The sequence below is a fragment of the Salmo salar genome, chromosome 13, assembly GCF_965601325.2.
Source record: "Salmo salar chromosome 13, fSalSal1, whole genome shotgun sequence".
Taxonomy (NCBI): Eukaryota; Metazoa; Chordata; class Actinopteri; order Salmoniformes; family Salmonidae; genus Salmo; species Salmo salar.
In genome coordinates, this window is record NC_138303.1 from 107,944,682 (window position 1) to 107,968,477 (window position 23,796).

The 23,796-nt window shown below is 43.1% G+C and overlaps 1 protein-coding gene across 8 annotated transcripts in view; it reads left to right on the plus strand.

The window, feature by feature from the left end:
• Positions 1–23,796, plus strand: part of ptpn13 (protein tyrosine phosphatase non-receptor type 13) — a 149,944-nt gene that overhangs the window by 108,039 nt on the left and 18,109 nt on the right. For 5 of the 8 annotated variants that reach the window (XM_082960578.1, XM_082960577.1, XM_082960585.1 and 2 more), the window contains 11 exons: positions 5,492–5,602; positions 11,493–11,603; positions 12,846–13,345; positions 13,914–14,048; positions 16,849–16,942; positions 17,827–17,912; positions 19,861–20,014; positions 20,261–20,481; positions 22,083–22,181; positions 22,388–22,600; positions 22,809–22,996. In XM_082960578.1, the coding sequence (XP_082816704.1) occupies positions 5,492–5,602; positions 11,493–11,603; positions 12,846–13,345; positions 13,914–14,048; positions 16,849–16,942; positions 17,827–17,912; positions 19,861–20,014; positions 20,261–20,481; positions 22,083–22,181; positions 22,388–22,600; positions 22,809–22,996 (1,912 nt within the window). The remainder of the gene's footprint in view (positions 1–5,491; positions 5,603–11,492; positions 11,604–12,845; positions 13,346–13,913; positions 14,049–16,848; positions 16,943–17,826; positions 17,913–19,860; positions 20,015–20,260; positions 20,482–22,082; positions 22,182–22,387; positions 22,601–22,808; positions 22,997–23,796) is intronic. The other 3 variants (XM_082960580.1, XM_082960582.1, XM_082960581.1) reach the window with 3 other exon arrangements.

Below are 23,796 nucleotides of genomic sequence, written 5' to 3' on the forward strand. Positions count from 1 at the left end.
CTCTCTGACGGGCGTCAGCGCCTGTCTCTCTCTCTCTCTCTGACGGGCGTCAGCGCCTGTCTCTCTCTCTCTCTCTGACGGGCGTCAGCGCCTGTCTCTCTCTCTCTCTCTCTGACGGGCGTCAGCGCCTGTCTCTCTCTCTCTCTCTGACGGGCGTCAGCGCCTGTCTCTCTCTCTCTCTCTCTGATGGGCGTCAGCGCCTGTCTCTCTCTCTCTCTCTCTGACGGGCGTCAGCGCCTGTCTCTCTCTCTCTCTCTCTGACGGGCGTCAGCGCCTGTCTCTCTCTCTCTCTCTCTGACGGGCGTCAGCGCCTGTCTCTCTCTCTCTCTCTGACGGGCGTCAGCGCCTGTCTCTCTCTCTCTCTCTGACGGGCGTCAGCGCCTGTCTCTCTCTCTCTCTCTGACGGGCGTCAGCGCCTGTCTATCTCTCTCTCTCTGACGGGCGTCAGCGCCTGTCTATCTCTCTCTCTCTGACGGGCGTCAGCGCCTGTCTCTCTCTCTCTCTCTGACGGGCGTCAGCGCCTGTCTCTCTCTCTCTCTCTGACGGGCGTCAGCGCCTGTCTCTCTCTATCTCTCTCTGACGGGCGTCAGCGCCTGTCTCTCTGACTAGCGGCAGTAGTAGGTTCTCCTTGGGCTCTGTCTCATTCTCAACAAGCTACTGTTTTCATCCTAAATGGCATCCTATTCCCTTTATAGTGCACTGCTTTATAGTGCATTACTACCCTATTCCCTTTATAGTACACTACTACCCTATTCCCTTTAAAGTGCACTACTTTATAGTGCACTATAAAGGGAATAGGTTGCCATTTGGGACACTGATCAGTCTAGTGAGTGTGGGTTTTTAGCTACATTTAGCCTCAGTTATATAGGGGTAAGTAACTGCAACAACACTAAGTCTCATTGGTAGAGTTCCATAACTCTGGCTTCTGTTCCCCATGTGTGGCCAAAATGGCACCCAATTCCCTCAAAATGGCACCCTGTTCCCTCAAAATGGCACCCTATTCCCGATATAGTGCACTAAATTGGACCAGGGCTCCCCAGTTGAATAGCCTCCTGCTTGGCACCAGAATGTATCGTGACCTTTTACCCTAGCTTACCTTGTGTTAGCTCCCATTAGCCACTGGCCAACACACACACACACACACACACACACACACACACACACACACACACACACACACACACACTGCTTCTGTTGTGCTGGATGACAGTGATATATAGATGTGCTAAAGCTATCAGCCTGTTTAAACCTCTTCACTACGTCATACATACAGGCTGCTCCCAGTTAGAGAGCAGAACAGTGAATTACATCAGTCTCTGTGATAGACCAGAGAGAATGCGTACAGACACACACCCACAGCAGATAATGCTGTCCATTCACACTTAGTTCATGTATTTAATCATGTAGGTCATTTATCTTGCGGAGTGATGTGCTCACCATAGTGTGTTATTAGCTTACCCAGTTTCCTGTAACATGCTTCTTATTATTTAATGTGTTATGGTCAGTGGGACAGGAAATCCTCAGTCAACTTAATTCAACCTTGATGTTTTGACTTGATTGTGGTACTGTTTAAATGTATATCGCGCTCTAGCGACTCCTTGTGGCGGGCCGGGAGCCTGCAGGTTGACCTCGGTCATCAGTTGAACAGTGTTTCCTCAGACACATTGGTGCGGCTGGCTTCCGGGTTAACCGAGCAGGTGTTAAGAAGCGCGGCTTGGTGGGTCATGTTTCAGAGGACGCATGACTTGACTTTCGCCTCTCCCGAGCCCATTGGGGAGTTGCAGCGATGAGACAAGATCGTTATCATGAAAATTGGGGAGAAAAAGAACGGTATTATAATAATAATAATAATAATAATAATAATAATAATAATAATATATAGAATAATAAAAACATCAGATTTGTGATGATGACATGCACAAGATCTGTCATTCATTCACAGCTATGATCATTGATCTTCTGAAGAAGCTATCCCTCTTCCTTACTTTCTGTGCCCCTGAATGTACTGGTAAAGTTACCAGGTTGTTAGCTAGCTAGTAATGAAGTAACACGACTGAACAAATGGTTAACTATGTCAACGCCAGAGCAGTTTTAGAACATGCGGTCTCGGCGATCTGCTACAGGAAGCTGATGTTGTACCCATAATATGGGTCAGATCTGTTGACCTCATTATTATCTGGGCAATTTTTTTTTCATAGTCACACAGTGCTCCCAAAATAAAACTCCTGGTCACACAGCAAAATATTTAGTCGCATATGTGACCAAATTGGTTGCACTTTAGAGCCATGAGTACCTGTTCATACCAACCTGCTGTCTCTCTGTCTATTACAGGGTTACTACAGATAGTAGAGGAACAGAACTCTGGTCATGTTGATCTGTTCATACTAACCTGCTGTCTGTCTACTACAGGGTTACTACAGATAGTAGAGGAACAGAACTCTGGTCATGTTGATCTGTTCATACTAACCTGCTGTCTGTCTACTACAGGGTTACTACAGATAGTAGAGGAACAGAACTCTGGTCATGTTGATCTGTTCATACTAACCTGCTGTCTGTCTACTACAGGGTTACTACAGATAGTAGAGGAACAGAACTCTGGTCATGTTGATCTGTTCATACTAACCTGCTGTCTGTCTACTACAGGGTTACTACAGATAGTAGAGGAACAGAACTCTGGTCATGTTGATCTGTTCATACTAACCTGCTGTCTCTCTGTCTACTACAGGGTTACTACAGATAGTAGAGGAACAGAACTCTGGTCATGTTGATCTGTTCATACTAACCTGCTGTCTCTCTGTCTACTACAGGGTTACTACAGATAGTAGAGGAACAGAACTCTGGTCATGTTGATCTGTTCATACTAACCTGCTGTCTGTCTACTACAGGGTTACTACAGATAGTAGAGGAACAGAACTCTGGTCATGTTGATCTGTTCATACTAACCTGCTGTCTGTCTACTACAGGGTTACTACAGATAGTAGAGGAACAGAACTCTGGTCATGTTGATCTGTTCATACTAACCTGCTGTCTGTCTACTACAGGGTTACTACAGATAGTAGAGGAGCAGAACTCTGGTCATGTTGATCTGTTCATACTAACCTGCTGTCTGTCTACTACAGGGTTACTACAGATAGTAGAGGAACAGAACTCTGGTCATGTTGATCTGTTCATACTAACCTGTTGTCTGTCTACTACAGGGTTACTACAGATAGTAGAGGAACAGAACTCTGGTCATGTTGATCTGTTCATACTAACCTGCTGTCTGTCTACTACAGGGTTACTACAGATAGTAGAGGAACAGAACTCTGGTCATGTTGATCTGTTCATACTAACCTGCTGTCTGTCTACTACAGGGTTACTACAGATAGTAGAGGAACAGAACTCTGGTCATGTTGATCTGTTCATACTAACCTGCTGTCTGTCTACTACAGGGTTACTACAGATAGTAGAGGAACAGAACTCTGGTCATGTTGATCTGTTCATACTAACCTGCTGTCTGTCTACTACAGGGTTACTACAGATAGTAGAGGAACAGAACTCTGGTCATGTTGATCTGTTCATACTAACATGCTGTCTGTCTATTACAGGGTTACTACAGATAGTAGAGGAACAGAACTCTGGTCATGTTGATCTGTTCATACTAACCTGCTGTCTCTCTGTCTACTACAGGGTTACTACAGATAGTAGAGGAACAGAACTCTGGTCATGTTGATCTGTTCATACTAACCTGCTGTCTGTCTACTACAGGGTTACTACAGATAGTAGAGGAACAGAACTCTGGTCATGTTGATCTGTTCATACTAACCTGCTGTCTCTCTGTCTACTACAGGGTTACTACAGATAGTAGAGGAACAGAACTCTGGTCATGTTGATCTGTTCATACTAACCTGCTGTCTCTCTGTCTACTACAGGGTTACTACAGATAGTAGAGGAACAGAACTCTGGTCATGTTGATCTGTTCATACTAACCTGCTGTCTGTCTACTACAGGGTTACTACAGATAGTAGAGGAACAGAACTCTGGTCATGTTGATCTGTTCATACTAACCTGCTGTCTGTCTACTACAGGGTTACTACAGATAGTAGAGGAACAGAACTCTGGTCATGTTGATCTGTTCATACTAACCTGCTGTCTGTCTACTACAGGGTTACTACAGATAGTAGAGGAACAGAACTCTGGTCATGTTGATCTGTTCATACTAACCTGCTGTCTCTCTGTCTATTACAGGGTTACTACAGATAGTAGGGGGGCAAAACTCTGGTCATGTTGATCTGTTCATACTAACCTGCTGTCTCTCTGTCTACTACAGGGTTACTACAGATAGTAGAGGAACAGAACTCTGGTCATGTTGATCTGTTCATACTAACCTGCTGTCTGTCTACTACAGGGTTACTACAGATAGTAGAGGAACAGAACTCTGGTCATGTTGATCTGTTCATACTAACCTGCTGTCTGTCTACTACAGGGTTACTACAGATAGTAGAGGAACAGAACTCTGGTCATGTTGATCTGTTCATACTAACCTGTTGTCTGTCTACTACAGGGTTACTACAGATAGTAGAGGAACAGAACTCTGGTCATGTTGATCTGTTCATACTAACCTGCTGTCTCTCTGTCTATTACAGGGTTACTACAGATAGTAGAGGAACAGAACTCTGGTCATGTTGATCTGTTCATACTAACCTGCTGTCTGTCTACTACAGGGTTACTACAGATAGTAGAGGAGCAGAACTCTGGTCATGTTGATCTGTTCATACTAACCTGCTGTCTGTCTACTACAGGGTTACTACAGATAGTAGAGGAACAGAACTCTGGTCATGTTGATCTGTTCATACTAACCTGCTGTCTGTCTACTACAGGGTTACTACAGATAGTAGAGGAACAGAACTCTGGTCATGTTGATCTGTTCATACTAACCTGCTGTCTCTCTGTCTACTACAGGGTTACTACAGATAGTAGAGGAACAGAACTCTGGTCATGTTGATCTGTTCATACTAACCTGCTGTCTGTCTACTACAGGGTTACTACAGATAGTAGAGGAACAGAACTCTGGTCATGTTGATCTGTTCATACTAACCTGCTGTCTCTCTGTCTACTACAGGGTTACTACAGATAGTAGAGGAACAGAACTCTGGTCATGTTGATCTGTTCATACTAACCTGCTGTCTGTCTACTACAGGGTTACTACAGATAGTAGAGGAACAGAACTCTGGTCATGTTGATCTGTTCATACTAACCTGCTGTCTGTCTACTACAGGGTTACTACAGATAGTAGAGGAACAGAACTCTGGTCATGTTGATCTGTTCATACTAACCTGCTGTCTGTCTACTACAGGGTTACTACAGATAGTAGAGGAACAGAACTCTGGTCATGTTGATCTGTTCATACTAACCTGCTGTCTGTCTACTACAGGGTTACTACAGATAGTAGAGGAACAGAACTCTGGTCATGTTGATCTGTTCATACTAACCTGCTGTCTGTCTACTACAGGGTTACTACAGATAGTAGGGGGGCAAAACTCTGGTCATGTTGATCTTGGCACATTCATCAGCTCCATAACTCCTGGGGGTCCTGCTGATGTCAATGGTAGCCTCAAGCCAGGTCAGTGAGAACATCATGTATAATAATAATAATACTGTAGTGTGTAATGTTTGTAATAATGTAGTAATAATAATAATAATAATGCTAATGTAATGTATAATAATGATGTCGTGTGTAGTAGTAATAATAATGTAGTGTAATGTTTGTAATGTAGTAATAATAATGTAGTGTAATGTTTGTAATAATAATGTAGTGTGTAGTAGTAATAATGTAGTGTCTAATAATAATTTAGGGTGTAATGTTTGTAATGTAGTGTGTAATAATAATGTAATGTTTGTAATAATGTAGTGTGTAATAATAATGTAGTATACTAATGTTGTGTGTAATAATAATATAATGTAGTGTAATAATGTAGTACAATAATGTAGTGTAGTATAATAATAATAATGTAGTGTATTATAATAAGTAAGTGTAATAATGTAGTGTGTAATAATACTACTAATAATAACGTAGTGTGTACTACTGCTAATAATAATAATGTAGTGTGTACTACTGCTAATAATAATAATGTAATGTGTATTATCATAATAATGTATATATTTAATAATAATAATGCATTGTATAATATAATGCATTGTATAATATATTTTATAATATAATGCATTGTATAATAATAAATTGTATAATAATAAATTGTATAATAATATATTGTATAATAATATATTGTATAATATAGCATTATTTAGAAAATGCACTTGATGTCTAACATGTATTGCACCATGTCTTTGAAACCAGCCAAGGGTCTTCTCCTACTTGTGTAATATACACTACATGACCTAAATAACCTGGACACCTTCTCCTACTTGTGTAATATACACTACATGACCTAAATAACCTGGACACCTTCTCCTACTTGTGTAATATACACTACATGACCTAAATAACCTGGACACCTTCTCCTACTTGTGTAATATACACTACATGACCTAAATAACCTGGACACCTTCTCCTACTTGTGTAATATACACTACATGACCTAAATAACCTGGACACCTTCTCCTACTTGTGTAATATACACTACATGACCTAAATAACCTGGACACCTTCTCCTACTTGTGTAATATACACTACATGACCTAAATAACCTGGACACCTTCTCCTACTTGTGTAATATACACTACATGACCTAAATAACCTGGACACCTTCTCCTACTTGTGTAATATACACTACATGACCTAAATAACCTGGACACCTTCTCCTACTTGTGTAATATACACTACATGACCTAAATAACCTGGACACCTTCTCCTACTTGTGTAATATACACTACATGACCTAAAGAATGTGGACACCTGCTTCTACTTGTGTAATATACACTACATGACCAAAATAATGTGGACACCTGTTCGTCCAACATCTCATTCCAAAGTCATGGACATTAATATGGAGTCGGTCCCCCCATTGCTGCTATAACAGCCTCCACTCTTCTGGGAAGGCTTTCCACTAGATGTTGGAACATTGCTGCGGGGATTTGCTTCCATTCAGACATGAGCATTAGTGAGGTCGGGCACTGATGTTGGGCGATTTAGGCCTGGCTCGCAGTAGGAGTTCCAATTCATCCCAAAGTTGTACGATGGGGTTGCGGTCAGGGCTCTGTGCAGGCCAGCCAACTTATAGTTGACCGGGGCAGCTCCAGCAGAGCAGAAATCAGATGAACTTACTGTTGGAAAGGTGGCATCCTATGATGGTGCCACGTTGAAAGTCACTGAGCTCTTCAGTAAGGCCATTCTACTGACAATGTTTGTCAAAAAATTTGGACACACCAACTCAAGGTTTTTTCTTTATTTTTACTATTTTTTACATTGTAGAATAATAGTGAAGACAACTATGAAATAACACATGGAACCATGTAGTAACTTAAAAAAAAAAGTGTTGAACAACTCAAAATATATTTCAGATTCAGATGGACTTGGTCCAAATAGGGCTATCTTCTGTATACCACCCCTACCTTCTCACAACACAACCTATTGGCTCAAACGCATTAAGAAGGAAAGAAATTCCACAAATGAACTTTGAAGAAGGCACACCTGTTAATTGAAAAGCATTCCAGGTGACTACCTCATGAAGCTGGTTGAGAGAGTGTCAAGAGTGTACAAAGCTGTCATCAAGGCAAAGGGTGGCTATTTGAAGAATCTCAAATGTAAAATATATTTTGCTTTGTTTAACACTTTTTTTTGGATTACTAGATGATTCCATATGTGTTATTTTATAGGTTTGATGTCTTCACTATTATTCTACAATGTTGAAAATGGCCAAATAAAGAAAAAAACGTTAAATGAGTAGGTGTTCTAAAACTTTTCACTGATACTGTTGTGTGTGTATATATATATAGTTGAAGTCATACTCTTAGGTTGGAGTCATTAAAACTTGTTTTTCAACCACTTCACACATTTTTTGTTAACAAACTATAGTTTTGCCAAGTCAGTTAGGACATCTACTTTGTGCATGACACAAGTAATTTTTCCAACAGTTATTAACAGGCAGATTATTTCACTTACAATTCACTGTGTCACAGTTCAAGTGGGTCAGAAGTTTACATACACTAAGTTGACTGTGCCTTCAAACAGCTTGGAAAATTCCAGAAAATGATGTCATAGCTTTAGAAGCTTCTGATAGGCTAATTGACATCATTTGAGTCGATTGGAGGTGTACTTGTGTATGTATTTCAAGGCCTAACTTCAAACTCAGTGCCTCTTTGCTTGACATCATGGGAAAATCAAAAGAAATCAGCCAAGACCTCAGAAAAAAAATTGTAGACCTCCACAAGTCTGGTTCATCCTTGGGAGCAATTTCCAAACGCCTGAAGGTACCACGTTCATCTGTACAAACAATAGTACGCAAGTATAAACACCATGGGACCACGCAGCCGTCATACCACTCAGGAAGGAGATGCGTTCTGTCTACTTGAGATGAACGTACTTTGGTGCGAAAAGTGCAAATCAATCCCAGAACAACAGCAAAGGACTTTGTGAAGATGCTGGAGGAAACGGGTACAAAAGTATCTATATCCACAGTAAAATGATATCGACAAAACCTGAAAGGCCGCTCGGCAAGGAAGAAGCCACTGCTCCAAAACCGCCATAAAAAAGCCAGACTACGGTTTGCAACTGCACATGGGGACAAAGATCGTACTTTTTGGAGAAATGTCCTCTGGTCTGATGAAACAAAAATATAATTGTTTGGCAATAATGACCATCGTTATGTTTGGAGGAAAAAGGGGGAGGCTTGCAAGCCGACGAACACCATCCCAACCGTGAAGCATGGGGGTGGCAGCATCATGTTGTGGGGGTGTGTTGCTGCAGGAGGGACTGGTGCACTTCACAAAATAGATGGCATCATGAGGAAGTAAAATGATGTGGATATATTGAAGCAACATCTCAAGACATCAGTCAGGAAGTTAAAACTTGGTCGCAAATGGGTCTTCCAAATGGACAATGACCCCAAGCATGCTTCCAAAGTTGTGGCAAAATGGCTTAAGGACAACAAAGTCAAAGTATTGGAGTGGCCATCACAAAGCGCTGACCTCAATTCCATAGAAAATTTGTGGGCTGAACTGAAAAAGCGTGTGCGAGCAAGGAAGTCTACAAACCTGACTCGGTTACACCAGCTCTGTCAGGAGGAATGGGCCAAAATTCACCCAACTTATTGTGGGAAGCTTGTGGAAGCCCACCCAAAACGTTTAACAATTTAAAGGCAATGCTACCAAATACTAATTCAGTTCTGACCCACTGGGAATGTGATGAAATAAGTAAAAGCTGAAATAAATAATTCTCTCTTCTATTATTCTGTCGTTTCACATTCTTAAAATAAAGTGGTGATTCTAACTGACCTTAGACAGGGAATTTTTACTAGGATTAAATGTCAGGAATTGTGAAAGACTGAGTTTAAATGTATTTGGTTTAGGTGTATGTAAACTTCCGATTTCAACTGTATGTGTATAATATATATATATATATATATATATATATATATATATATATATATATATATATATATATATATATATATACTGCTCAAAATAATAAAGGGAACACTTAAACAACACAATGTAACTCCAAGTCAATCACACTTCTGTGAAATCAAACTGTCCACTTAGGAAGCAACACTGATTGACAATACATTTCACATGCTGTTGTGCAAATGGAATAGACAGCAGGTGGAAATTATAGGCAATTAACAAGACACCTCCAATAAAGGAGTGGTTCTGCAGGTGGGGACCACAGACCACTTCTCAGTTCCTATGCTTCCTGGCTGATGTTTTGGTCACTTTTGAATGCTGGCGGTGCTTTCACTCTAATGGTAGCATGAGACGGAGTCTACAACCCACACAAGTGGCTCAGGTAGTGCAGTTCATCCAGGATGGCACATCAATGCGAGCTGTGGCAAGAAGGTTTGCTGTGTCTGTCAGCGTAGTGTCCAGAGCATGGAGGCGCTACCAGGAGACAGGCCAGTACATCAGGAGATGTGGAGGAGGCCGTAGGAGGGCAACAACCCAGCAGCAGGACCGCTACCTCCGCCTTTGTGCAAGGAGGAGCAGGAGAAGCACTGCCAGAGCCCTGCAAAATGACCTCCAGCAGGACACAAATGTGCATGCGTCTGCTCAAACGGTCAGAAACAGACTCCATGAGGGTGGTATGAGGGCCCGACGTCCACAGGTGGGGGTTGTGCTTACAGCCCAACACCGTGCAGGACGTTTGGCATTTGCCAGAGAACACCAAGATTGGCAAATTCGCCACTGGCGCCCTGTGCTCTTCACAGATGAAAGCAGGTTCACACTGAGCACGTGACAGACGTGACAGAGTCTGGAGACGCCGTGGAGAAAGTTCTGCTGCCTGCAACATCCTCCAGCATGACCGGTTTGGCGGTGGGTCAGTCATGGTGTGGGGTGGCATTTCTTTGGGGGGCTGCACAGCCCTCCATGTGTTCGCCAGAGGTAGCCTGACTGCCATTAGGTACTGAGATGAGATCCTCAGACCCCTTGTGAGACCATATGCTGGTGCGGTTGCCCCTGTGTTCCTTCTAATGCAAGACAATGCTAGACCTCATGTGGCTGGAGTGTGTCAGCAGTTCCTGCAAGAGGAAGGCATTGATGCAATGGACTGGCCCGCCCGTTCCCCAGACCTGAATCCAATTGAGCACATCTGGGAAATCATGTCTCGCTCCATCCACCAACGCCACGTTGCACCACAGACTGTCCAGGAGTTGGCGGATGCTTTAGTCCAGGTCTGGGAGGAGATCTCTCAGGAGACCATCCGCCACCTCATCAGGAGCATGCCCAGGCGTTGTAGGGAGGTCATACAGGCACGTGGAGGCCACACACACTACTGAGCCTCATTTTGACTTGTTTTAAGGACATTACATCAAAGTTGGATCAGCCTGTAGTGTGGTTTTCCACTTTAATTTTGAGTGTGACTCCAAATCCAGACCTCCATGGGTTGATAAATTGGATTTCCATTGATTATTTTGTGTGATTTTTGTTGTCAGCACATTCAACTATGTAAAGAAAAAAGTATTTAATAAGATTATTTCTTTCATTCAGATCTAGGATGTGTTGTTTAAGTGTTCCCTTTATTTTTTTGAGCAGTGTATGTGTGTATATATATATATATATATATATATATATATATATATATATACATATGTGTGTGTGTATATATATATATACATATGTGTGTGTGTATATATATATATATATATATATATATATATATATATATATATATATATATATAGTGTGTAAGTGGTTCAGAAAGGTGTCTTTTGCATCCATCAGGAAGTCTTACTTTATCTTTCAGAGAGCCATATGTGAATTGTGTGGAATAGATGACTCCAGATTGCTCCAGTGTGTGCAGTGTGAGTGACAGTACCAGTGTGTGTTGTGTTCTGCAGGGGACCGTCTGATTTCTGTGAATGAGGTGAACCTAGAGGACCTTCCACACACCGCTGCCACCGATGATGTCACGCTGGTGGTGTCTCAACCCAGAGAGAGGCTTTATGAAGGTAGTTAGAAACGTTTATGGGCAGTTATTAGCAGCTATGTCGTGCATTATAATGCATTATGTATCGCTCACAGCCCAGAGAAATGCTCTTTGGATGTATTTATGTAGTTATTATAGATGTTTATGAGTAGTTATAAGCACCTCTTGTTGTGCATTATATTCCATTATTAGTGCTGAGAGATTAGTGCTTTAAGGTGATTTAGTTTCAAACAGTTTTAGATTATTTATTTTTAACATTAAATGCGTTATGAAATAATGACTCTCACTCTCTGAGCCGTCTCTGTCTGAGCCGGGAAAAACAGGCGCAATGGATTATGGTCATTATAGTTACCGTAATTTCCGGACTATTAAGCGCACCTGAATATAAGCCGCATCCACTGAATTTAAAAATATATATTATTTTGAACATAAATAAGACACACATGTCTATAAGCCGCAGGTGCCTACCGGTACATTGAAACAAATGAACTTTACACAGGCTTTAACGAAACATGGCTTGTAACAAAAATAAATAGGCTTTAACGAAACACGGCTTGTAACAAAAATAAATAGGCTTTAACGAAACACGGCTTGTAACAAAAAATTAGCAGTAAGCTTTACCGGTAGTTGTCTTTTTGCACTGAGTCAATTCCTCACGCTGCTGTTTCCAATGTCTTATCATCGACTCATTAAGACCAAGCTCCCGTGCAGCAGCTCTATTTCCTTTTCCAACAGCCAGATCAATTGCCTTCAACTTGAAAGCTACATCATATGCATTTCTCCGTGTCTTTGCCATGATGAGGGTGACAAAATGACTACCGTAATCAGAATGATGGGAAGTTTGAGAGCGCTCGATTTAATCTAAACAGTAAACAAAAAAGTTGTTTGACCTTAACCCGTTCGGCAATTTCATTGGTCTAATGAAAGTTTCATGCCACCAAAAAACAGAGCACGTCACAGAATGTGTTTTTTTGCGCTAGGTCTGACTGGCTGGGGCTAGCGCCAGGTCTGACTGGCTGGGGTTAGCGCCAGGTCTGACTGGCTGGGGTTAGCGCCAGGTCTGACTGGCTGGGGTTAGCGCCAGGTCTGACTGGCTGGGGTTAGCGCCAGGTCTGACTGGCTGGGGTTAGCGGTAGAGCAATCTTGTAACTAGTATCCTTTATGAATGTAGTTATAGATGTTTGAGGCACTATAAGTGCCTATGTCACGCTTTATAATCAGTAGCAGTGCAATCATAACCAGTATTCCTGTCTGTCTCCTCTAGCGCCTCCGTCAGGGTTTGTTTATAAACCCCAGGCTCCTCTGACGGTCTCCGGACAGCGACAACAGGACCTGGACTTTGAGTCTTCAATTGAGGAACAGGAGGCAGGAACAGGATCCCCCAGCCCTCCTCTCCCCACCACCACCTCCTCCTCGTCGTCTGTCTCCACAGTCCCACGCCAGAGCAGCCTCCGCTCACAGGACTCCAGGACCGAGAGCACCAATGCACCCCTCCAGACCCCCGTCAACGGCACCCACCCCCATCGCACCCTGCCCACTGAAGCTGCCTCAGTACCCGTATCCATACTCCATCACCAGGATCGAACCAACAACATCGCCTTGACCTTCGACCCACTCAAAGCGTCTCCACCGGCGTTGCCACCCAAAACCAGGAAAGCTAAGATCCCTGAGGTCCCTAAAGACCCAGACTATTCAGATAGAGGGGACTCTGAAATGGATGAGGAGACGTACTCTAGTAGTCAAGACAAACCAAAGTTTAAAAAGGTAGGTAGGGGCCGGGGTTTTTTCTGACAACTTTAACAAGAGTTCAACAGGTGCCAGCTCTGTTTCAGTTACCTGTAATGGAGAGTTTTTCATTGGTGGTGTTTTGGTGCTTTTGACATGTCTGGAAGTCAGTAGGCTACAAGATCAAATTCAAGAGCAACATGTACGGCGAATAATGTTCAACATCTTGTGAATCACCTGAAAACTACCTGAGAAACAGTCCCAAGTATTTAGTCATATGTTTGTCGGTGTCCTCAAGGTAGACTATACAATACCACTACAAAGATGCATGCAGTTAACAAACAACCTCTCAAATGCTTGACGTTTTTTACAAACTAATTGCATGTTTTGTTTAATCATGTCTGGCTACATGTCATTGCGTTTTAGAATTTTAACAAATGCAATACAGCGTTATAGTATGGCTGCATCTTTTTATCCTTTCCTATGTTATACTTCCTATACCAATTCCTCCCCCTCCTCTAAAACTACTTCCTGTTATTCTCTCTGCATGTCTGTTGCCTGGCAACAACCCCAACGTTCCATTTACTGCCATGTTCTCTGTTTACAGGAGTTAACTCCTCTCCCCAACGGCAGCGTGGGAGGGTTAAGTGGCAATGTCCCAGGGGTCAGTAGTCTCTCTCCTGGAGATCTGTTTGACGTTGAGCTGTCTAAAAAGGACAGCAGCTTGGGCATAAGTGTCACGGTACTGTTCCGGAGTGTCACGGTTCTGTTACTGAGTGTACTGTTTCTGGTACTGTTCTGAAAGGTTCTTTTTGTTTTGTTTTGGTTTTTTTTTCTTTCCTCGTGACTGGTGTATGTGTTTTCCTGTAGCTCTGGTGCCTACCGTCGCTCTGCTGCTTGACTTTCATTGTGGGATTTGTAGATTGCTTTGCGTCTCTGCATGCACATTTTCTCAAACAGACATGTTGTATGGATGAGGATTCAAACATGGTGACACTGCCGCTGTAGGTACAGATTACAGTAGGATCATTTGACCCTGGGATGACCCACCAGTTTAATCGTGGTTTTACTAATGCCTGCTTAGATGTTGTGCCACTGCCTGCATGACCACTTTGATTTGCTGAAGTGACCAGCAGTGTAATTTTCCCTGTGAATAAGTGGTATTATTATTGTTAAAGGTTCTTTCAACTTGAGTCATGTAGTCTATCATGGTGATATGTCATGTTAACAACACGACTTAGATACATCTGATCTGTATAATACAACCCCACTAATAACCCATAGACCGGCAGTCTGTATAATACAACCCCACTAATAACCCCATAGACCGGCAGTCTGTATAATACAACCCCACTAATAACCCCATAGACCGGCAGTCTGTATAATACAACCCCACTAATAACCCATAGACCGGCAGTCTGTATAATACAACCCCACTAATAACCCCATAGACCGGCAGTCTGTATAATACAACCCCACTAATAACCCCATAGACCGGCAGTCTGTATAATACAACCCCACTAATAACCCCATAGACCGGCAGTCTGTATAATACAACCCCACTAATAACCCCATAGACCGGCAGTCTGTATAATACAACCCCACTAATAACCCCATAGACCGGCAGTCTGTATAATACAACCCCACTAATAACCCCATAGACCGGCAGTCTGTATAATACAACCCCACTAATAACCCCATAGACCGGCAGTCTGTATAATACAACCCCACTAATAACCCCATAGACCGGCAGTCTGTATAATACAACCCCACTAATAACCCATAGACCGGCAGTCTGTATAATACAACCCCACTAATAACCCCATAGACCGGCAGTCTGTATAATACAACCCCACTAATAACCCCATAGACCGGCAGTCTGTATAATACAACCCCACTAATAACCCATAGACCGGCAGTCTGTATAATACAACCCCACTAATAACCCCATAGACCGGCAGTCTGTATAATACAACCCCACTAATAACCCCATAGACCGGCAGTCTGTATAATACAACCCCACTAATAACCCCATAGACCGGCAGTCTGTATAATACAACCCCACTAATAACCCCATAGACCGGCAGTCTGTATAATACAACCCCACTAATAACCCCATAGACCGGCAGTCTGTATAATACAACCCCACTAATAACCCCATAGACCGGCAGTCTGTATAATACAACCCCACTAATAACCCCATAGACCGGCAGTCTGTATAATACAACCCCACTAATAACCCCATAGACCGGCAGTCTGTATAATACAACCCCACTAATAACCCCATAGACCGGCAGTCTGTATAATACAACCCCACTAATAACCCCATAGACCGGCAGTCTGTATAATACAACCCCACTAATAACCCCATAGACCGGCAGTCTGTATAATACAACCCCACTAATAACCCCATAGACCGGCAGTCTGTGGACGACATGAATACAGCATTATACTCCCTCTGTCTGGCTGACTGTAGTGAATACAGCATTATACTCCCTCTAGGAGTCTGGCTGACTGTAGTGAATACAGCATTATACTCCCTCTGTCTGGCTGACTGTAGTGAATACAGCATTATACTCCCTCTGTCTGGCTGACTGTAGTGAATACAGCATTATACTCCCTCTGGGAGTCTGGTTGACTGTAGTGAATACAGCATTATACTCCCTCTGTCTGGCTGACTGTAGTGAATACAGCATTATACTCCCTCTGTCTGGCTGACTGTAGTGAATACAGCATTATACTCCCTCTGGGAGTCTGGTTGACTGTAGTGAATACAGCATTATACTCCCTCTGTCTGGCTGACTGTAGTGAATACAGCATTATACTCCCTCTGTCTGGCTGACTGTAGTGAATACAGCATTATACTCCCTCTGTCTGGCTGACTGTAGTGAATACAGCATTATACTCCCTCTGTCTGGCTGACTGTAGTGAATACAGCATTATACTCCCTCTGGGAGTCTGGCTGACTGTAGTGAATACAGCATTATACTCCCTCTGGGAGTCTGGTTGACTGTAGTGAATACAGCATTATACTCCCTCTGGGAGTCTGGTTGACTGTAGTGAATACAGCATTATACTCCCTCTGGGAGTCTGGCTGACTGTAGTGAATACAGCATTATACTCCCTCTGTCTGGTTGACTGTAGTGAATACAGCATTATACTCCCTCTGTCTGGCTGACTGTAGTGAATACAGCATTATACTCCCTCTGGGAGTCTGGCTGACTGTAGTGAATACAGCATTATACTCCCTCTGGGAGTCTGGTTGACTGTAGTGAATACAGCATTATACTCCCTCTGGGAGTCTGGCTGACTGTAGTGAATACAGCATTATACTCCCTCTGTCTGGCTGACTGTAGTGAATACAGCATTATACTCCCTCTGTCTGATTGACTGTAGTGAATACAGCATTATACTCCCTCTGTCTGGTTGACTGTAGTGAATACAGCATTATACTCCCTCTAGGAGTCTGGCTGACTGTAGTGATTACAGCATTATACTCCCTCTGTCTGGCTGACTGTAGTGACACGACCTGTTCTCCTCAGGGTGGAGTGAATACCAGTGTGAAGCATGGAGGGGTTTATGTGAAGGCCATCATCCCTAAAGGAGCTGCGGAACTGGACGGAAGGATCCAGAAGGGTAAGCTATAGCACCTAGGTCCTGTTCAGTAAGGCACACCGTAGCAAAACGTTTTAAAACAAAGGTTTCTTATTGGGCATGTCTAGGTAGTTCCCTCTGTGTTGTTCCATTTGGTGCCTGATTAACACATCAGTAGGGAGAAAACATTTAGAAATGGGGAGTACTACCTGAACAATAAGAACACAGATTTACATTTTCCGTAGCAAAACCCTGTGCCATGGTGTACCCTACTGAACATTACCCTGATGGACTGCAGCCAGCATGGAGGATTCCCACCAAACCTGCCGTGGTATCATGTTGTCAGCACCTTAATGCTTGACTGGTGTTTGCTGAGTCAGACTGTTTATTTACACTGAGTCTACAAAACATTAACAACTCTTTCCATGACATAGACTGACCAGGTGAGTCCAGGTGAAAGCTCTGATCTCTTATTTGATGCCGCTTGTTAAATCCACTTCAGTCAGTGTAGATGAAGGCGGGAGACAGATTAAAGAAGGATTTTTAAGCCTTGATACAATTGACACACAGATTGTTTATGTGTGCCATTCAGAGGGTGAGTGGGCAAGAAAAAATATTTAAGGGTCTTTGAACAGGGTATGGTAGTAGGCACCAGGCGCAGCGGGTTGGGTCAAGAACGGCAACGCTGCTGGGTTTTTCCACACTCGTTTCCAGCGTGTATCAAGAATGCTCCACCACCCAAAGGACATGCAGCATTGGAGTCAACATGGGCCAGCATCCCTGTGGAACGCTTTCGACACCTTGTGGAGTCCATACCCCGACGAATTGAGGCTGTTCTGATGGCAAAAGGGGATGCAGCTCAGTATTAGGAAGGTGTTCCTAATGTTTTGTACATTCAGTGTAATACCTGTCTTTATTGTTACTAGGTGACAGGGTGGTGGCTGTCAATGGGAAGAGTCTGGAAGGAACCACTCACAAGCAGGCTGTGGAGACCCTCAGAGATACTGGAAAGGTCAGTACAGTCACTGTTAAAGCGATAGTTCACTTTCATGGAGTTATATCTTATTTCCACTTACCTATGGTGGTGATTGATTGCCTTGCCTACTACGGTATGATTCAACCAGACAGTTTAGCTTGTTTAGCAAGTTCCAGCGTCTACAGTGGAAGTCGGAAGTTTACATACACTTAGGTTGAAGTCATTAAAACTCGTTTTTCAACCACTCCACAAATGTCTTGTCCTAAAACTATAGTTTTAGGACATCTCGGTTAGGACGTCTCACTTTGTGCATGACACAAGTAATTTTTCCAACAATTATTTACAGACAGATTATTTCACTTATAATTCACTGTATCACAATTCCAGTGGGTCAGAAGTTTACATACACTAAGTTGACTGTGCCTTTTTAAACAGCTTGGAAAATTCCAGAAAATGATTTAATGGCTTTAGAAGCTTCTGATAGGCTAATTGACATAATTTGAGTCAATTGGAGGTGTACCTGTGGATGTATTTCAAGGCCTAACTTCAAACTCAGTGCCTCTTTGCTTGACATCATGGGAAAATCAAAATAAATCAGCCAAGACCTCAGAAAAAAAATTGTAGACCTCCACAATTCTGGTTCATCCTTGGGAGCAATTTCCAAACGCCTGAAGGTACCACGTTCATCTGTACAAATAATAGTACGCAAGTATAAACACAATGGGACCACGTAGCCGTCATACCGCTCAGGAAGGAGGTGCGTTCTGTCTCCTAGAGATTAACGTATTTTGGTGTGAAAAGTGCAAATCAATCCCAGAACAACAGCAAAGGACTTTGTGAAGATGCTGGAGGAAACGGGTACAAAAGTATCTATATCCACAGTAAAACTAGTCCTATGTCGACATAACCTGAAGGGCCGCTCAGCAAGCAAGAAGCCACTGCTCCAAAACCGCCATAAAAAAGCCAGACTACGGTTTGCAACTGCACATGGGGACAAAGATCGTACTTTTTGGAGAAATGTCCTCTGGTCTTATGAAACAAAAATAGAACTGTTTGGCCATAATGACCATCGTTATGTTTGGAGGAAAACGGGGGATGCTTGCAAGCCGAAGAACACCATCCCAACCCTGAAGCACAGGGGTGACAGCATCATGTTGTGGAGGTGCTTTGCTGCAGGAGGGACTGGTGCACTTCGCAAAATAGATGGCATCATGAGTAAGGGAAATTATGTGGATATATTGAAGCAACATCTCAAGACATCAGTCAGGAAGATAAAGCTTGGTCGCAAATGGGTCTTCCAAATGGACAATGACCCCAAGCATGCTTCCAAAGTTGTGGCAAAATGGCTTAAGGACAACAAAGTTAAGGTATTGGAGTGGCCATCACAAAGCCCTGACCTCAATCCTATAGAAAATTTGTGGGCAGAACTGAAAAAGCGTGTGTGAGCAAGGCCTATAAACCTGACTCAGTTACACCAGCTCTGTCAGGAGGAATGGGCCAAAATTCACCCAACTTATTCTGGGAAGCTTGTGGAAGGCTACCCAAAACATTTGACTCCAGTTAAACAATTTAAAGACAATGCTACCAAATACTAATTGAGTGTATGCAAACTTCTGACCCACTGGGAATGTGATGAAAGAAATTAAAGCTGAAATAAATAATTCTCTCTACTATTATTCTGACATTTCACATTCTTAAAATAAAGTGGTGATCCTAAAACAGGGAATATTTACTGGGATTAAATGTCAGGAATTGTGAAAAACTGAGTTTAAATATATTTGGCTAAGGTATGTAAACTTCCGACGTCAACTGTATCTACTATATAGGCTTATGGTGTCTTCTCCTATTTGAGACTCCTTGTGCTTTCTGACCAGTGGTGTTACTCTCCACTCCTCCCCTTCTCCTCCGCACCTCACCTTCTGCTCCCCTTCTGCTCCTCTGCTTCTCCTCTTCTGCTCCGCTCCTCCCTTCATCCGTTCTTCAGATGGTCCACTTGCTGTTAGAGAAGGGTCAGCTCCCTGCGGACCGTATCCACGCCCCTCTGACACCTCAGTGCACCCCTCCCAGCGACCAACAGCAACCGGCACAAGAGGCTGCTCCGCCCAAAGCCCAGCCAGAGTACAGCTTCATCACTGATAGTGAGTGTACAGTACACACTCATTCATTCAAACACTCATTTGCTAGTCTTTGATGTATAATGTTTGATTATGACATTGTGCCCTACTGCCGTTGTGCCCTTTGAGCAAGGCACTTAAACTCTAATTTGCTCCAGGGGCGTTACTCTGCAGCTGACCCTGTGCTCCTACCAGTATCTCGGGTGTGTATGATGTCCGAGAGAGTTAGCAGTCAAATACACAAAGTTTTCTTGTCTTCCTGTCCTCAAGACAATGTATTTGAGGTGCCCTTGCTGAAGAATTCATCAGGCCTCGGGTTCAGCTTCAGTAGAGAGGAGATCCTCCCTGACCAGACCACTGGTAACGGCTCCAGCATGGTCCGGGTCAAGAAGCTTTTCCCTGGGCAACCTGCCGCTGAGAGTGGACGCATCAACGTGGGTGATGTCATCCTCCGTGTCAACCAGACGCCCCTCAAAGGACTCTCCCAGCACGTATGTAACCTTTCAATATTGATCAATCAGTCAAACAATAGGTTACATTAGGGGGTGGGGTTTCAAATGGCTTTTTCAGTTGAAGAACTGACTCCCTTGTATGCCAATATTACATGACTTAACCTCTATGGGCAAGCGTCCCACCTACTCAACAGCCAGTGTAATCCTGTGGCGCGTTATTCAAATACCTTAGAAATGCAAAACCTTCAATTTTTCAAAAATATGACTATTTTACACCATTTTAAAGATAAAACTCTCGTTAATCTAACCACACTGTCCGAATTCAAAAAGGCTTTACAACGAAAGCAAAACATTCGATTATGTCAGCAGAGTACCCAGCCAGAAATAATCAGACACCCATTTTTCAAGCTAGCATATAATGTCACATAAACCCAAACCACAGCTAAATGTAGCACTAACCTTTGATGATCTTCATCAGATGACAACCCTAGGACATTATGTTATACAATACATGCATGTTTTGTTCAATCAAGTTCATATTTATATAAAAAAACAGCTTTTTACACTAGCATGTGACTAGCATTCCCACCGAACACTGCCGGTGAATTTACTAAATTACTCACGATAAACGTTCACAAAAAACATAACAATTATTTTAAGAATTATAGATACAGAACTCCTCTATGCACTCGATATGTCCGATTTTAAAATAGCTTTTCGGTGAAAGCACATTTTGCAATATTCTCAGTAGATAGCCCGGCATCACAGGGCTAGCTATTTAGACACCCAGCAAGTTTAGCACTCATCAAAGTCAGATTTACTATAAGAAAAATGTTATTACCTTTGCTGTCTTCGTCAGAATGCACTCCCAGGACTTCTACTTCAATAACAAATGTTGGTTTGGTCCAAAATAATCCATCGTTATATCCAAACAGCGGCGTTTTGTTCGTGCGTTCAAGACACTATCCGAAAGGGTAAATAAGGGTTACGAGCATGGCGCAATTCGTGACAAAAAAATTCTAAATATTCCATTACCGTACTTCGAAGCATGTCAACCGCTGTTTAAAATAAATTTTTATGCCATTTTTCTCATAAAAAAGCAATAATATTCCGACTGGGAATCTGCGTTTAGGTAAACAGACAAAAGAAAAGAAAGCATTCGGTCGACTCGGGCACGCGCCTAAGCCCATAGCACTCTGAGCGGCCACTTGCCAAAAGCGATAAAGTGTTTCAGCCAGAGCCTGCCTCGATATCGTTCAGCTTTTTCCCGGGCTCTGAGAGCCTATGGGAGCCGTAGGAAGTGTCACGTTATTGCAAAGATCCTCAGTCTTCAATAAAAAGAGCCAAGATGAAACACTACTTCTCAGACAGGCCACTTCCTGCATGGAATCTTCTCAGGTTTTGGCCTGCCATATGAGTTCTGTTATACTCACAGACACCATTCAAACAGTTTTAGAAACTTTAGGGTGTTGTCTATCCAAAGCCAATAATTATATGCATATTCTAGTTACTGGGCATGAGTAGTAACCAGATTAAATCGGGTACGTTTTTTATCCGGCTGTGTCAATACTGCCCCCTAGCCCTAATAGGTTAACCATTTTTATATGAAATGTTCTTGTGTTTCTCTGCCCTGCCACTAGGAGGTGATCTCAGCGCTGCGAGGAACCGGTCAGGAGGTCACTCTGCTGCTCTGTAGACCTGACCAGGGTGTCTTACCTGAGATGGATGCCTCTGCTCTGGTGAGGAACGCTACCAGCCAACAGCACCTCTCACGTGGTCCACAAACTGGGCAAAATGTCTGCGCTGCTTTTCTCTTATAGTGATCGCATAGGACCATTTACCACTATAACCATATTCACTATAAGTGGAATGCAGTGTATTTTTGATATTTAGTGAGCTATACACTAATATACTTACTGAGTGTATCTCATTCTCCACTCCCCAGACTCCCATGGCCTCTCCTCGTAAGGAACCAGTAGTCCAGACCCAGCAGCCTGAATCCAGCCTGGCCAGGCCCAGGACAGCCTCTCCTGTAGGGGAAGAAGGGAAGAGGAGCCTGGGTCTAGGACCTGGGCAAATGGAGGAAGCTCTGGACAGACTGCTCATGAAGTCCCCCAGCCGTCGGGACAGCTACAGCGACAGCACGGATGATGAGGAGGTAACGATTTCATTGATAATTAGTAACAATTGATAACAAGAACTACAATAGAAATGGGTCTGTGAAACTTTTGAGTTTTTAATCGTCAATGATTTTTAATGTATGTATTGTTTCACTCGGCTGAGGCAACTGGACATTTGTCAAATTCATGAATGACTAAACAATGGATTATTTATTTATCCATTCATTCATTACTTAATTCATTCAGGTGGAGGAGGCCTTCAGCCCATCTCTGGAGCAGGGCCGACAAGCCTGGGATCGTGGTATCTACCAGACCCCCAGCAGTAACCTCACTCTGGGGAGACTCCACCAGTATGAGACCCCCTGTGAGCTGGATGACACCATCCGCTCTGCCTACTACTCTTCCAACCTGTCACTGTCCAACCTCAGCAGAAGGTAAAGATTATATCCTACTGCTGATATTACTCATGTTAGCCTGATCCCGGAGGGGGGGTGGCCTGATCCCGGAGAGGGGGTGGCCTGATCCCGGATCTAACAAAGAAGGATTCGTGAGTTAGCCAGCTAACCTGCCTAAATATCTGAAAAATACTTTATAGTTTTTAGAAAAATGAGCTTGAAATGGGGATCTAAATAAACATTATTTCCTACCATGGCAGCAGCTGCTCTTCCTGGGGTCCAGCAAAATTAAGGCAGTTTATACAATTTTAAAACATTACAATACATTCACAGATTTCACAACACACTGTGTGCCCTCAGGCCCCTACTCCACCACTACCACATATCTACAGTGCTAAATCCATGTGTACGTGTGTGTATAGTGCGTATGTTATCGCGTGTGTATTCATTCAACATGCCAATACCTCTCATAAATACAAGTAGTGAAGAAGTCAATCTCTCCTCCACTTTGAGCCAGGAGAGATTGACATGCATATTATTAATATGAGCTCTCTGTGTACATCCAAGGGCCAGCCATGCTGCCCTGTTCTGAACCAAATGCAATTTTCCTAAGTCCCTTTGTGGCACCTGACCACCTGACTGAACAGTAGTCCAGGTGAGACAAAACACCTGAAAGCACCTTGTCTCCCGAGTGGCACAGCGTGTCTAAAAGGCACTGCATCTCAGTGCAAGAGGTCATCACTACAGTCCCTGGTTCGAATCCAGGCTGTATCACATCCGGCTGTGATTGGGAGTCCCATACGGCGGCGCACAATTGGCTTAGTGTCGTCCGGGTTTGG